Source organism: Entelurus aequoreus, linkage group LG02, assembly GCF_033978785.1.
Source record: "Entelurus aequoreus isolate RoL-2023_Sb linkage group LG02, RoL_Eaeq_v1.1, whole genome shotgun sequence".
Classification (NCBI taxonomy): Eukaryota; Metazoa; Chordata; class Actinopteri; order Syngnathiformes; family Syngnathidae; genus Entelurus; species Entelurus aequoreus.
Window position 1 is genome coordinate 50,391,192 of NC_084732.1, and position 16,019 is coordinate 50,407,210.

Consider the following 16,019-nt stretch of genomic DNA (forward strand, 5'->3'; position numbering starts at 1 on the left):
TGCTGATCCAGATCCAGTTTTAAAAAAAAGGCCGGTCCGTGTTTTCCAACGCACCGATTTAAATAATACATTCCACTTTTCTGCTGCTCCCTAATTTCCGTTCCGCATTTTCCAGCACACCTTCAACACATCCACAGGTCTGTGTCCTAACCGTTAAGATGGCCATGTGAATTAAAAGTTACCGGTAAAAATGTCAGCTGTCTCTGTGCGATATAGTAAATGACTATCGTGATTGATTGATTGAGACTTTTATTAGTAGGTTGCACAGTGAAGTACATATTCCGTACAATTGACCACTAAATGGTAACACCCGAATAAGTTTTTCAAATTGTTTAAGTCGGGGTCCACTTAAATTGATTCATGATACAGATATATACTATCATCATAATACAGTCATCACACAAGATAATCACATTGAATTATTTACATTATTTACAATCCGGGGTGTGGAGGGGGGGGTGAGTTAGGTTTGGTTGTTATCATCAGACATCAACAATTGAGAACAGAGAAAATGATATTGGAACAGTGTAGGTCTGACTTGGTAGGATATGGACAGCAAGTAGTGGACATAGAGAGAGAGAGAGAGATCAGAAGGCATAAGAAAAACTATCTACATTTGATTGTTTACATTTGATTATTAACAATCCGGGGAGGGTGTTAGTTTAGGGTTGTAGCTGCCTGGAGGTGAACTTTTATTGCGGTTTTGAAGGACGGTAGAGATGCCCTTTGTTTTATACCTGTTGGGAGCGCATTCCACATTGATGTGGCATAGAAAGAGAATGAGTTAGTTAAACCCAGTTAGTTCGGAATCTGGGTTTAACGTGGTTAGTGGAGCTCCCCCTGGTGTTGTGGTTATGGCGGTCATTTACGTTAAGGAAGTAGTTTGACATGTACTTCGGTATCAGGGAGGTGTAGCGGATTTTATAGACTAGGCTCAGTGCAAGTTGTTTTACTCTGTCCTCCACCCTGAGCCAGCCCACTTCGGAGGAGTGGGTAGGAGTGAGGTGGGATCTGGGGTGGAGGTCTAGAAGTAACCTGGCTAGCTTGTTCTGGGATGTTTGGAGTTTAGATTTGAGGGTTTTGGAGGTGCTAGGGTACCAGGAGGTGCATGCGTAATCGAAAAAGGGTTGAACGAGAGTTCCCGCCAGAATCCTCAGGGTGCTTTTGTTGACCAGAGAGAAGATTCTGTAGAGAAATCTCGTTCGTTGGTTGACCTTTTTGATTACCTTGGTTGCCATTTTATCACAGGAAAGATTAGCCTCTAGAATGGAACCTAGGTAGGTGACCTCATCTTTCCTGGTGATAACAATGTCACCCACTTTTATAGTGAAGTCATTGACTTTCTTAAGGTTGATGTGGGACCCAAATAGGATGGATTCCGTTTTACCCAAGTGTATGGATAGCATGTTGTCAGTGATATTCGAGTATACATTCTCACACAGTTGCTTTTAGCTGCTGGCATTACACGACAGGCTCTTCCCACTCCGTCCTGTGTCTCCTTCTCACAGACATCAAGCGCACCTTCTACATACGTCACATACTGTCACGTCATACGTATACGCCCTCGCGGAGCAGAGAGGTAGCAGCATGGCTAAAGTTAGCTATAATGCTAGCGCAGCCGTGTGAGCGGTAATAATGAAGGAAGAATTAATTAATTCCCCCAAAAAACAGCAGGGGGTCCATCGTCTGGCGGTGGTTTGGCTTCAACAGACAACCGTAATTTGTCAAGTGGGGCAAAAGCGTTGCTATAAAAAGTAGCATTACTGCTAATATGTAGCATCATTTGAAAAGTCCCCTGCTAGAGAATGAAGCATGCTTGAAACTCCGCATGTCAACATCTCCATTGTGTATTATTCAAACTCACCTAATTCAGCTGGCTGGTTGTTATCAAGAGTACTAAAACCCTTTTCAACATGAATCTGACAACTAAGTAGGCTAAATAACTTTAAACTTTAATACAAGCTCGGATAAGGCCAGTATCGGCCGGTATCGGATCGGAAGTGCAAAAACATCGGTATCGGATCGGAAGTGCAAAAACCTGGATCGGGACATCCCTAGCAGGGACATCCACTGTTGCCAGCAAATATTAAAAATACTTACAGTTGTGTCTTTAAAGTCATTCAAAGTGTGTTTATATAGCCCTTAATTACAAGTGGCTCAAAGGGCTGCACAAGCCACAACAAAATCCTCTGCTCAAAATTTTTTTTGCAACATATCTCAAACAGCTATGGATAGATTTTGATGACAATTTTCACAAAATGTTCAAAAACAATTCCTGTCATCTACTACAAACACACTTTACTTCCAGCTCACGGCGCTCTCTGCCTTGTTGGCCCCGTGCTGCACAAAGGATTTTGGGAGATGTAGTTTATTTTCAGACCTGGCCAACGCTAAAGCGCCAGAAAAAAACTACACACCAAGTTTTAGTTTGATACCGTCACAGCATTATTGTGAAGACTTTAAAACCGTAATACCGTGGAATCTACAAATTTGTTACAAACCTGTTAACCACATTTACAGCCATTATCACTGGAAAAATGTAGGATAATAATTAGCTAAGCATGCAACACCCTGAGCAGGAGAAGATAAGAAACAATGCTAACTGTAAAGTAGCTAAACAGAAGAATAGGCTTTGTGCACGTTAACAGACTTGTATCTGGCACCTCATTACCAGCTCTTCCCTCGCCACATCACAGCTTCACTCTTTTTTGTTTTTTTGTTTTTCTGTTAGCTTTTTAAGCATATTCTATGTATTTTCACTTTAAATTACGCATAAATACATCTGATAAACTGAAAATATTTATACTACAATAGTATTGGCCTCTAGAAGAGACCAAGCCAATCAGAGCACGCCGTTCAGTATTGTGGCCACTGATTAGCTCAGCCTTAGCAGCACTACTATATTAGATAAAGAGTGTAAAGGTGGGTATTATTTCATGTTTAGAGCCCTCTCATAATGTTAAACATATTTTAGAACGTCGCAATCAGATTTTTTTATGTTCTAGCTATAAAACTATACAAAATTAATACTAATTGGTGGAATTTTTTTTAATCAAAGTTGCAAATTGACAGAGATAAACGAGGGATGACTATGAACAAGAAATTAGCAAATTAGACCAGTCGATAGGGACAACCGTAAAAGTAGACAGAGCTACTACAGTGAGCACTAAGTCGCTGCACATGTCAGCAGCCAGAGGAGGAGCAATGTTTGTTGAAAGCAAATTTTTATTTGTATACCAAATGTATACTGATATATATTATTTAAAGAAAAATGCAATATTTATTGCAGTATGAATTTAAGGCCATATCGCAAATCCTTATAAGCTTGTACTCTTCATTGGTATTTATATTTAAGATCTAAAAACGGTTACGGTAGCTAAAGAGATGGATTTTGCCTTAAAAAAAATATCGTACACACACAAAGATCCTACAAATCATGCTAGATTACTTAATTCCAAATACTGTCACACTGTAGATCTTTTTCCACCATTTAATATAATAACATTGTCTTTTTGTCTATTACAGCGAGTTCCTGGGGAAAACCCCAGGTTCTGTCGCTCAGAGATGGATACCTTCTCGAAACAATAGACGAGAAGTCAGCTTCTCCAACGAGAAAGGGCAGCATGATGCAATCTTCAGAAAAGTGAGAGGGTGAGTTTAAGAAGATAAATTTGTTGACTTCTGATTGAACCAATAAAGATTTTGTGATACATATTAACTTTCATTGTCACTTCTCTGATTTCTAGCATACTTAATAAGTTGACACCTGAGAAGTTTGACAAACTGTGCCTGGAGCTCCTCAATGTAGGTGTAGATTCAAAGCTTGTCCTGAAAGGAATCATTTTGTTGGTAGGTGTTCTCTCAAATAACTGACTTCTGTTCACATGTGTGGCACACACTAAGTTGCGTTGGTATGCTTTCTAATGCGCCTTTTAGATTGTTGACAAAGCCCTTGAAGAACCCAAGTACAGCCAGTTATATGCTCAACTATGTCTCCGCCTGGCAGAAGATGCACCAAACTTTGAAGATCCAACAACAGAAACCCCTGCAACAAAAAAGCAGAACACAGTAAGTAATTCATTTACACAGAAAACATTTACTGTTTAATTGCCTTCCTTCTATATTGTCATATTCTTTTTCTGCAGACATTCAGGAGACTTCTGATTTCCAAGCTTCAAGATGAGTTTGAAAATCGTGCCAGAAATGTTGAAGGTCCGTAGGTTGTGCACGTTAAAGATGTGTTCAAGATTTAAATTTAATTTTTTAATGAGTATTCTTTTTCCTGTGCAGTCTTTGACAAACACGATGGCCCTCTTACTTCTGAGGAGGAGGAGCAGCGTGCTATTGCGAAGATTAAAATGCTTGGAAATATCAAATTCATTGGGGAACTTGGAAAACTCCACCTTATCCATGAATCCATCCTCCATAAATGCATTAAGACAGTAAGTTCAATCGTGTCAAAAAAACTCATAACAAATCAGGTTTATTTTAAGTTTTCAAACAATTTTTTTTTAAGCTTCTGGAGAAGAAGAAGAGAGTCCAACTTAAAGATATGGGGGAAGACCTGGAGTGCCTCTGTCAGATAATGAAGACAATTGGTCCTAAACTTGATCATGAAAGGGCTCGGGTATGTTTGTAAGACACCTTGCAATCTGAAGCATTCCCGTAATCTAATTATTTGCTCTTTTTTTAATCACACTCCTTTCCTTTTATTCCAGTCCTTGATGAATCAGTACTTCGGCCGCATGAAGGCCTTGACGATCAACAAAGAATTGCCTGCTAGGATTCGCTTCCTGCTGCAGAACACCGTAGAGCTGCGTGAGAACAACTGGGTGCCACGTAAAGCTTATGTTGACAATGGACCAAAGACGATCAATCAAGTTCGTCAGGATGCTGTAAAAGTAACTATCAGTTTTAAGGACCTTTCTCTCTTTGGTTTACCTGTATCGCCTCATTCTGACCTGAAACACTTGTCTTTTGTAGGACCTGGGTGTCTTTATTCCACCTTCATCTGATGGCTCGAGAACTGACTTCTTCATGGATAGTTCATTCCTGGAGAGCACTTTTCTTCAGGGCAGGCTCAGATTTGACAAGGAAACACTTGGTGGGCTGGCTGATATGTTTGGCCAAATGCCTGGTATGCAAAAGTTTTTTATTATGATTAGTGATGGTTTCTTTTTGTGTTACCAATGGAATTCAGAGCACCAATTCACTCCAATTTGTGATACCTCTGTTGCACGTGATGTCACATCCAGTTGTAGATCAAGCACTTGGCGGACAAACGGGGATATTTGTAGCGAATTACCTTTTAGGGAATGTTGCAATTTTCCATGCCAACAAAGCAAGCATGCCTTTTGGGAAGCTTGTTTAATGCTACTTTATATTATATATGCTATATGCATGCAACTGATACAAATTGGCAATTTAACGTAGCGATTTCAGCACCTCCTAAATTTGGAAATTAAAACTACAATTAAGATGCACATTAAAATCAAACAGCTGGTATGTATTAATCACAATACTTACAGTATAAACACTTTGTAGGACTCAACAAAAGACGAGACTGGCACATTCAACTTAATGCCAATAGACACCTAGGAAAAACTCGAACAAATGAATACTTGCAAATGGAGAGCCACATTTTCATTAAAGGTAACTGGTAACATTATAAAGACACAAAAGTACTGATATCGATTCCCAAGTATTGGCTTGAATGTGAAAGGTACCAATTCCTAATTATGACTAACATTGCCATACAACACATGATTGGTGTTGAGACATACTTGCCAACCCTCCCGTTTTTAGCGGGAGAATCCCGGTATTCAGCGCCTCTCCCGACAACCTCCCCTCTCCCGACAAACTCCCGGTATTCAGCCGGAGCTGGAGGCCACGCCCCCTCCAGCTCAATGAGGACCTGAGAGGGGACAGCCGTTCTCACGTCCGCTTTCCCAAGCAGCTTGCCTGCCCAATGACGTCATAACATCTACGGCTTTTAGAGAGTAGAGTGCACAACAAGCAGAGAGAGTTCTTGGTTTCTTATGTGGGTTTATTGTTAGGCAGTTTCATTAACGTCCTCCCAGCGCGGTAACAACACACAACAACTGCAGTCACGTTTAGTCTACTGTAAAGCAGTTCGTCTGCCGTAAACAGCAATGTTGTGACACTCTTAAACAGGACAATACTGCCACCTACCGGATAGCCTGAAGAACACTGAAATTCAAGTATGTCTTTTATTTATATGTATAATAAAATAAAAATAAAATATATATATAGCTAGAATTCACTGAAAGTCAAGTATTTCATACATATATATATATATATATATATATATATATATATATATATATATATATATATATATATATATATATATATATATATATATATATATATATATGTGTGTGAAATACTTGATTTGGTGAATTCTAGCTGTAAATATACTCTCCTCTTAACCACACTCTTGGCCACGTCCCAACCCCCCCCGACCACGCCGCCCCCCCACTTCCCGATATTGGAGGTCTCAAGGTTGGCAAGTATGTGTTAAGACCTCAAATGTAATTTGGTTGTTGTCATGGCTTGTGCAGGAATTGGCATCGGCACAGGTCCAGGAGTTATTCAGGACCACTACTCCCCTACATTGGGACGCCACCGCTCAAACCCATTTAATGGCCATATTGCCATTAGCAACGGTTCTCATCAGCCTCAGTTTGATGCAGGAAGCAAGCCTTATGTCAAGCCCATGCAGGTGATTATGCAGAATTCTGCCCCAGGTGTCCCACTCATTACTATAACAAAGTTTAAAAACACTCCATAGGGGCAAGGTTCACCAGTTTTCAGCCACAAACAGAATGGTTCTGTCCAGATGCAGTCCAAGGATATGGGTCCACGCTTTTCAAAGAAAGGAAAGCTCAATGCTGACGAGGTACTAAAAGTCTCTCTAACCTCCATCTTCCTGTTGGATCTTAAACAAGCTGGTTTAAAAATAATTTTTACAGAAGTACCTGTGTTTGTAAAACAGGAAGTTTAAACTCTTGCCTTCATTCACCCTTCTAGATCAGCCTGAGGCCAGCTCAGTCTTTCATCTTAAGCAAAAAAGTGCCAAAGCTGCAGCCACAGATGACTATGATGCCTCCGAGTGCCCAAGGCTCCTTAATGGGACAGGTAATAGCCTGGATAGAAAATCAAAACGCTGGAAATGATCTATTGACTGTACTTTTTTTTCCCGTAGTCACCACCACAGCTTGGTTTAAAAACCAATCCTCCACCAATTCAGGAAAAGCCTGCAAAGCCCAACAAAAAACTGCCTCCGACTAAAGAAGAGCTGCACAAAATGACGGTAATGTTCTTTCTGATGCCCTAAACCATAGTAATGCCCGGCATGAGAAATTTCCGCAAAAACACATATATCCGCTTTTTTAAACATTAATATTCCCGTCAACATAGCACTTCTGTGTTTTTTGTTACTTAAATATTAATTTAAATAATATTGTAAGCACAATTTTGAGTTGGACGGGGAGACGTTCAGGAACACCGAAACAAGCTCGCTTTTTAGCTAAGCATCAAGCTAGCTCTGTTCGCTCTCCCAGGCATAGCCTAAACGTTGATCGTTGTCTACTTTGCTGCTAATAATATTTGGATGATTACAATCATATAAGGTATATTTTTGACAAGACGGATTGTAATCAGAGGTCACAACACTTAAGTATATTACCCGAGACTACAGGATAGAGTTACGAAATTGGAAACATTTTAGTTCTTTGCATGCAATAATTTTATTTTACATTTTCAGTGATAAAAATGTTAGTAAATAATCTACTAAAACACAAAATATATGATAGATTACATGGGACATGTGAGTGTCAAAAAGACAGCCAAGAGAGGTTTGTAGATGAGAATAATCTAAAGGTAAAATACAGTCTTGAAATGCACCCAATTGCAGGAATTGTACTCTTGATTCTGACTGTTCTTTCAGAATCAGAATAGTTTTTATTGCCATTGTTTGAGAACGGGTTCGCAAACTAGGAATTTTTCGGGGTTTGCTTTTTTTGCCTCTTCTTTTGAAATTGTGAAAATCTTTGTCTTTTAGGAGACTCTTGTTGCAGACTATATGAACAGCAAGAATATCAGCGAGGCACTGGCAGCTGTCAAGGAGATGAGAGCTCCAAAACACTTTTTGTCTGAGATGTTGAACAAGATCGTGGTGGATTCACTCAGTCGTTCAGATGACGACAAGGAACTTGTAAGCACTCTAATTCATGAACTCTGCACAGAAAGCCTTGTCACCAGTGAAAACGTACTACAGGTGAGTGAAGTACATTTAACGCATTCACACTGAGGAAAATCACTGTTAACTAACAAAACTCTTTTTGTACAGGCTTTTATTAGTGTTCTGGACCAGTGCCCCAAGATTGAGGAAGAAATCCCTTTGGTTAAGTCCTACCTGGCTCAATTTGCAGCTCGGGCCGTCGTTGCTGACTTGATCAGCATTACAGATTTGGCCCACCAGCTGGAAAACGGCGCCTATTTCCCCCTCTTCCTGCTCTGTCTGCAGCAGATGGCCAAGCTCAAGGACCGTGAATGGCTGATCGATCTATTTCAGAAGAGCACAGTCAACATGCAGAAGATGCTACCTGGTATGTTTAGGTTGTTCTTAAGACTCAACTATGGTATATGTACTCACTATGCTGCCCCCTCCAATCTATTTTTCATTATAGTGGTATGTAGTATATATATGTATAGTATATGGCTTGACCAGGTGATGTGCTAAAATTCCTGAGTGCAAACACAACTCATGACTTTTGAGCTTTGTGTGTAGTTGTAGTGAACAATGGTGGCAGAAGCAACATCCAGATTGTTGAAAGCTATACACTTAAAACTGATATTTTCTCTTTTGTTTATCTAATTGTCCAAAGTTTTTATTGGTCCCCATTTCTTAGGAATGGGAATCTTACAACAACTTACGATTGATTCCTGGGGTGATTATTCAATTTTCCATGATTGTTGATTCACACCGCTGGAATAAATGATAAATAAATAAATGGGTTATACTTGTATAGCGCTTTTCCACCTTCAAGGTACTCAAAGCGCTTTGACAGTATTTCCACATTCACCCATTCACACATTCACACACTGATGGCGGGAGCTGCCATGCAAGGCGCTAACCAGCAGCCATCAGGAGCAAGGGTGAAGTGTCCTGCCCAAGGACACAACGAATGTGACTAGGATGGTAGAAGGTGGGGATTGAACCCCAGTAACCAGCAACCCTCCGATTGCTGGCACGGCCACTCTACCAACTTCGCCACGCCGCCCCAAATAAAAATAATAAATAAAAATGATAAAACATTGATCAAAACAGGTTACAAAAGCTCCTCTTGGTTACTGAGGTATACGCATGCAGGTATGGCCTAAAACACCTTTTTATTAAAATTGTAACATTCCAAAAGATTCTTGAAAATTAGAAATCGATTTACAATTAGAATGAATAAGAAAATTCGATTTAGATGTGATTTATTTCTTTTTTTAAACACGCCTATTTGTTTTGTACGGTGTCCTTGAGTGACAAGGAAGGCGGCAGGAAATAAAATATTCTATTAATACATATTAGGTATAATAAAGCGGACCAATTATAGCTCTGCAGTCTTGCGGTTTACCTGTGGTTAGATGTCGGAGGATTAGAAGGGAGTGAACAAGCTTGGTGTTTGAAGCATAATTCAGCATTTACTGTCAGCTTTGCTTATTAGTGCTGCCATGACTATTAAGATTAGTAGCTGGCAAGTTTTTCAAATGTTTATCAAACAGTATTACTAGGGGTGCAACGATACACAAATTCGGTTCAATATTTTAGTGTCACGGTTTGATATTTTTTCGATACATAAAATACATTTTCATGCCTTTTTATTTTTTTTACTTGAGTTTAAGATTATCAACGATTTTGTTTCAACTGAAAAGTACAGTTTTTAATTAAATGAAATGTATCTGGTCCAGCAATACCTGCCCTGGTTTCTTCTGTGCATACTTAGTTAGCTCTATATAAAACAGCACCTTGTAAACAATAATAAAATATGTGCATCTGATAAATCACCCACCCATCTACAGACACTGCTGTCTCTAATTGGGCTTTTGTCTTGTACAAAGCAGGAACTATGTTATCGGTGAAATAGGTTCGTGAAGGAATGTTGTAACGGTGCTCGAGTGTCCGCAGCAAACCCAACGTTTTCCACAACAGAAAAAGGTTGCATGTCGACGGCAAAAGTAGCAATCGCGTCATTGATTTTCTTTTGCCCTCTTTGAATCATGTGCTAATGGATCTGTAAATGCCCCGGGTAAAGTTTGGTTCCACCCATTTCTGCATCGGGGTGATGTCGATGTAAATGTGTTGTCATATTTTTTGTATTTCCACTGTTTATCGTTGGGTGACACTTGCGACATCCCGCTGTTTTTTGTCCACGACACGCTTGCCATCAGGGTCCTACTTTACACAAAAAACAAAATAGTTCCACACACCAGATCTGAATGATGGTTGAGGATCTTGGATTTCAGGTATACAGGACTGTCTCAGAAAATTAGAATATTGTGATAAAGTCCTTTTTATTTTTTGTAATGCAACTAAAAACATGAAAATGTCATACATTCTGGATTCATTACACATCAACTGAAATATTGCAAGCCTTTTATTATTTTAATATTGCTGATTATGGCATACAGCTTAAGAAAACTCAAAAATCCCATCTCAAAAAATTAGAATATTTCCTCAGACAAAGTAAAAAATAAAGATTTATAACAGCAAAACAAAATCAAACATTTGAAAATGTCAATTAATGCACTCAGTACTTGGTTGGGAATCCTTTTGCACGGATTACTGCATCAATGCGGCGTGACATGGAGGCAATCAGCCTGTGGCATTGCTGAGGTGTTATGCATGCCCAGGATGCTTCAATAGCGGCCTTTAGCTCATTTGCATTATTGGGTCTGGTGTCTTTCAGATTCTTCTTCACAATACCCCACAAATTCTGTATGGGGTTCAGGTCAGGGGAGTTGGCAGGCCAATCGAGGACAGTAATGCCATGGTCAGTACACCAGTTACTGGTGGTTTTGGCACTGCTGGATCATGCTGGAAAATGAAATAATCTCCATAGAGCTTTTCAACAGATGGAAGCATGTAGTGCTCTAAAATCTCTTGGTACACAGCTGCATTGACTCTGGACTTGATGAAACACAGTGGACCAACACCAGCAGCTGACATGGCTCCCCAAACCATTGCTGACTGTGGGAACTTCACACTGGATTTCAAGCAACTTGGATTTTGCTCCTCTCCAGCCTTCCTCCAGACTCTAGCGCCTTGACTTCCAAATGAAATACAAAACTTGCTTTCGTCTGAAAACAGGACTCTGGACCACTCTGCAACTGTCCAGTGCTTCTTTTTCATAGCCCAAGTCAGACGCTTCTTCCGTTGTCTTGAGTTCAGGAGTGGCTTGACCATGGGAATACGGCTACATGCTTCCATCTGTTGAAAAGCTCTATGGAGATGATAATTTCATTTTCCAGCATGAGCCAGCAGTGCCAAAACCACCAGTAACTGGTGTACTGATCATGGCATTACTGTCCTCGATAGGCCTGCCAACTCCCCTGACCTGAACCCCATAGAGAATTTGTGGGGTTTTGTGAAGAAGAAGCTGAAAGACACCAGACCCAATAATGCAAATAAGCTAAAGGCCGCTATTGAAGCATCCTGGGCATCCATAACACCTCAGCAATGCCACAGGCTGATTGCCTCCATGCCACGCCGCATTGATGCAGTAATCCGTGCAAAAGGATTCCCAACCAAGTACTGAGTGCATTAATTGACATTTTCAAATGTTCGATTTTGTTTTGCTGTTATAAATCTTTATTTTTTACTTGGTCTGAGGAAATATTCTAATTTTTTGAGATGGGATTTTTGAGTTTTTTTAAACTGTATGCCATAATCAGCAATATTAAAATAATAAAAGGCAATATGCAATATTTCAGTTGAAGTGTAATTATTCAGAATGTATGACATTTTCATGTTTTTAGTTGCATTACAGAAATTAAAGGACTTTATCACAATATTGTAATTTTCTGAGACAGTCCTGTATTTGCTATAGCTTGGCATGTAGCTTCTGTCTCAGCAGCTTTTTTTGGTCTGGATCAATGTGGGAGGCGCAGCTTAGTGGATCTGTGCTCGATTATGCAGCCTAAGGCGCCATAGTCGAGTGCAGATCAACTGCGCTTTCAACGCAGAGCGTACTGTCAGAAGTTGATAAAGCGAACAAAGACCATTGCATCAAACGGTTAAATACGTGTATTGTTCACCCCTACTTATTACATGTCAGCAGCCAGAGATGCATTCATAACTGCTAACCTGTGTTCATGAGTTTATTTTCAAAAATACTCAATTGTAAGAAGCTGTCTGCCTGATTGCAGTGCATTTCAATATTAGGCCGAGCAAACAAAATAAAGATGTATAAAAAAAAGAACAAGAGTCAACTATTCCAAAAAGGTTTGTAGAATTAAAGGCTAGAAAATGAGGGGTTAGATCAGCACTATTTCTAATACCAACGTGGGAGTGATCCAGTCATTTTTGACAATCTCTCAATGGTCTAAAATAGATTTACTACGTTGTCTTGGTAGAAATGGACCAGAACAAGGACAGAATGCTGGAGATCCTGGAGGGCAAAGGTCTTGGCTTTCTGTTCCCACTGATGAAGCTGGAGAAGGAGCTTTTGAAGCAGATCAAAGTGGATCCTTCTCCGCAGTCCATCTACAAATGGATCAAAGATAACATTTCTCCCAAACTTCACACTGACAAAGGCTTTGTCAACATCCTCACCACCAGGTAGACCAGTCTTCTACTTCCTTGCTCTGACCCCAAGCTCATCATGTCCTTTTGCCTGCTAGTTTCTTGCAGTACATCGCCTATGAGATCAACCCCGATGATGACGAAGAGCAGCTGGCATCGCCCAGCAAGGAGCAGCTGGATGAGGAGAAGCAACTCCTGCTGTCCTTCAAGCCGGTCATGCAGAAGTTCCTGCATGAGCACATTGAGCTGCAAGTCAGCGCGCTCTACGCCTTGCAGGTGCACTGCAACGCTAAACACTTCCCTAAAGGTGAGTCACTGCTCATTCCGTCAGGTCTGAACACACTCATCACAAATGTAACGTTTGCTTTTCTTCCAGGCATGCTCCTGCGCTACTTTGCCTATTTTTACGACATGGAAATCATCGAAGAAGAAGCCTTCCTGACCTGGAAAGAAGACGTCACCCAAGAGTATCCAGGAAAAGGAAAAGCCCTGTTTCATGTATGTTTACATTTTCTCTTCTCCTTGTGAGCACCTTTTTGTTTTTTCGCTGATGTGTTTGTTGTCATTGACAGGTGAATCAGTGGCTCACCTGGCTGGAGACTGCAGAAGAGGAGGAGTCTGAGGAGGAAGAATACTAATTAGCTGACTAAGATCCACATGTTGGAAAGTGATTTATTTTTTACTACTCAGAGTCAGCAACACCACCACTGTTACAAATCTATTAACCAGCGTCTGACATTTTATCCTTTTTATTTAAAGATGTGATTTTTAAAATCTTTTTAAATCGACTTATCGTAGTGTTGTTGGTGCAATGTTGGTGGCCGTTGCAGTACACTCAGACCACCTGTTTCACATGGGGTTGCAGTCATGAAGTGCTGCCATCACTTCACTTTAAAGCCGTTTACAAAATGAGAACATGCATTGTAAAGAGACTCTCTTTAGATGCACTTTGCTGCACAACATGAGTGGTTGCAATACTATCATACACTTTCCTAATTTTCATATAAAGAGCAATCTTGAGTTGTAGTAGTTAGCTGCTATATATATATATATTTATATATATATATATATATATATATATATATATATATATATATATATATATATATATATATATATATATATATATATATATATATATATATATATATATATATATATATATATATATATATATATATATATATATATATATATATATATATATATATATATATATATATATATATATATATATATATATATAAATAAATTCCACACAAAAAACTAAAAAAAATTGTGCTTGACAGCTGACTGGAAGCTCCTCCTGCTCACTTTTCTTTTAACAGCAGGAGTCTGTGGCCTTGGAGTCACTGTTGTGGTAAGTTAAGTTCAAGAGGAGCACCAGACTGATGTTTTCTTTATTGCTTTGTGTTTTAAATGTTTGTCCGTGTTTATCTTTTTTGATGCTTGTAAAATGACCTGTTTTGTTGACTGGTATTTCTGTTTTTTACTTAAATCAAGCTTTTGGAGTCTGAACTTTTAATGTGCTGTAAAATAAATCTGTGTTGCCTTTTTTAATTTATCACTTTTTATGAATATACCTCCTGTATCTGACTATACTTGAAGTGTTATCATATTGAGACAGCCAAAGCTTAGGTTCCAGTTTGCCATATCATCAGGTTTTTAAAGTGGTCTTTTTAATCTTCGTGCATGTGGTCGCCTGCGCTTTCTTTAGGGTGTCGCTGTAACGTAAACAAGGGTTGAGTGTGCATCTGCAGATCAACTTTAAATAAAGTTCATTTCATGGTCATTGATAGTCTGGGGTTTTACTTAAATGTTTTAAGTGTAAGATGTATTTGGCTTTTAATATGGGTTGTCGGAAGACAGAACCAAAATGAATTCAGAAAATCAGTTTGAGGGCAATTTAAAGAACGTCAATGTAAGTAATGAAGCATTTTGTCCTGTGCAGGCAGTAACCCTTTCACTTTATTTCCTTGAAGATGGCAAAGTCCAGATTTTGATTGACAACTAAATCCTTTTCTCCAAGATTTAGTATTTTTGCTCAAGTGGTGCTAAAGAATTATCACAAACAGCTCTCCACACGATTAATGCCTATAGCTAAAACTGCATTATCATCTGGCCACTTTGTCAGACTTAAAACGTTATCCCTTATTTCAATCGCAACAACCAAAAATACCACATCTGTACTATACATCTATTTTAACAAGGTCAATACAAAATGACCTGTGTCCGAAAGGGAAGAAAAAAACACTTATGTCCTGGCCATTGCTCAGATATAACAATCTAAATTTTTATCAGAAGCAGAATACATGACAATATTTAGTAGACAAAAGTATATAATTACGCTTATAAATATTGAAAAACAATTTCATCAAATATTTATATGAACACATTATTCTTGAGAAATTACTTTCTCATTTCAACTGAATGATGTTACTACTTTACCCCACAAACTGACATACACATTTACTTTTGAGTCAGCACATGGCTGTCCTGGATTCAATTTACCGCTCAAATGATTTTTTCAAACAGGCTTTGAACATTTTTAAAATTTGGTGGATTATTTCTTGCTTTGTTATTTACATAGTTTTGAATTTCACTGGATCCATACATTTCATTAGTTGGGACTACATAAAAAGTGCATTTGTGTTCCCGATAGCCAATATTGTGTATAATTCATTGCTCTTGAGGACGAGCCCTTCCATCCATCTATTTTCTACTGCTTGTCCCGTTGGGGGTCGCAGGGGGTGCTGGAGCCTATCTCTGCTGCATTTGGGCAGAAGGTGGGGTACATCCTGGACAAGTACCAGCTCATCGCAGGGCCAACACAGATAAGACAACATTCACACTCAAGGGACCATTTAGTGTTGCCAATCAACCTATCCCCAGGTGCATGTCTTTGGAGGTGGGAGGAAGCCCACGCAGTCACAGGGAGAACATGCAAACTCCACACAGAAAGATTTCGAACCCAGGACCTTCGTATTGTGAGGCACAGGCACGAACCCCTGCTGCCCGTAACGTGCCCTTGTATGTGTTTATTATAACATTGACACAAAGTTCATACTAGATTGTTTACATTTGTAAATTTTATCACAGATTTTAAGTATAAAGACAAAAGTTCTCAAGCTTTTGTTTTTCAGTGAAGTGTCACATTTCAAAGTGGGAAATAATAGTAATGTTGCGCACACACAAAATAACG

General features: G+C 39.2%; 1 protein-coding gene across 1 annotated transcript in view; it reads left to right on the forward strand.

Moving 5' to 3' along the window:
- eif4g2a (eukaryotic translation initiation factor 4, gamma 2a) overlaps positions 1-13,915 on the forward strand; it is a 41,804-nt gene extending 27,889 nt beyond the window's left edge. The window contains exons 13-30 of the mRNA XM_062036232.1: positions 3,526-3,651; positions 3,747-3,849; positions 3,937-4,068; positions 4,146-4,212; positions 4,291-4,442; positions 4,517-4,627; positions 4,719-4,901; positions 4,984-5,137; positions 6,585-6,745; positions 6,815-6,922; positions 7,054-7,161; positions 7,229-7,336; positions 8,087-8,302; positions 8,375-8,633; positions 12,649-12,853; positions 12,916-13,124; positions 13,194-13,315; positions 13,390-13,915. Of these exons, the coding sequence (XP_061892216.1) occupies positions 3,526-3,651; positions 3,747-3,849; positions 3,937-4,068; positions 4,146-4,212; positions 4,291-4,442; positions 4,517-4,627; positions 4,719-4,901; positions 4,984-5,137; positions 6,585-6,745; positions 6,815-6,922; positions 7,054-7,161; positions 7,229-7,336; positions 8,087-8,302; positions 8,375-8,633; positions 12,649-12,853; positions 12,916-13,124; positions 13,194-13,315; positions 13,390-13,455 (2,590 nt within the window). The 3' untranslated portion in view covers positions 13,456-13,915. The remainder of the gene's footprint in view (positions 1-3,525; positions 3,652-3,746; positions 3,850-3,936; positions 4,069-4,145; positions 4,213-4,290; positions 4,443-4,516; positions 4,628-4,718; positions 4,902-4,983; positions 5,138-6,584; positions 6,746-6,814; positions 6,923-7,053; positions 7,162-7,228; positions 7,337-8,086; positions 8,303-8,374; positions 8,634-12,648; positions 12,854-12,915; positions 13,125-13,193; positions 13,316-13,389) is intronic.
- The last annotated feature ends 2,104 nt before the right edge of the window (positions 13,916-16,019 follow it).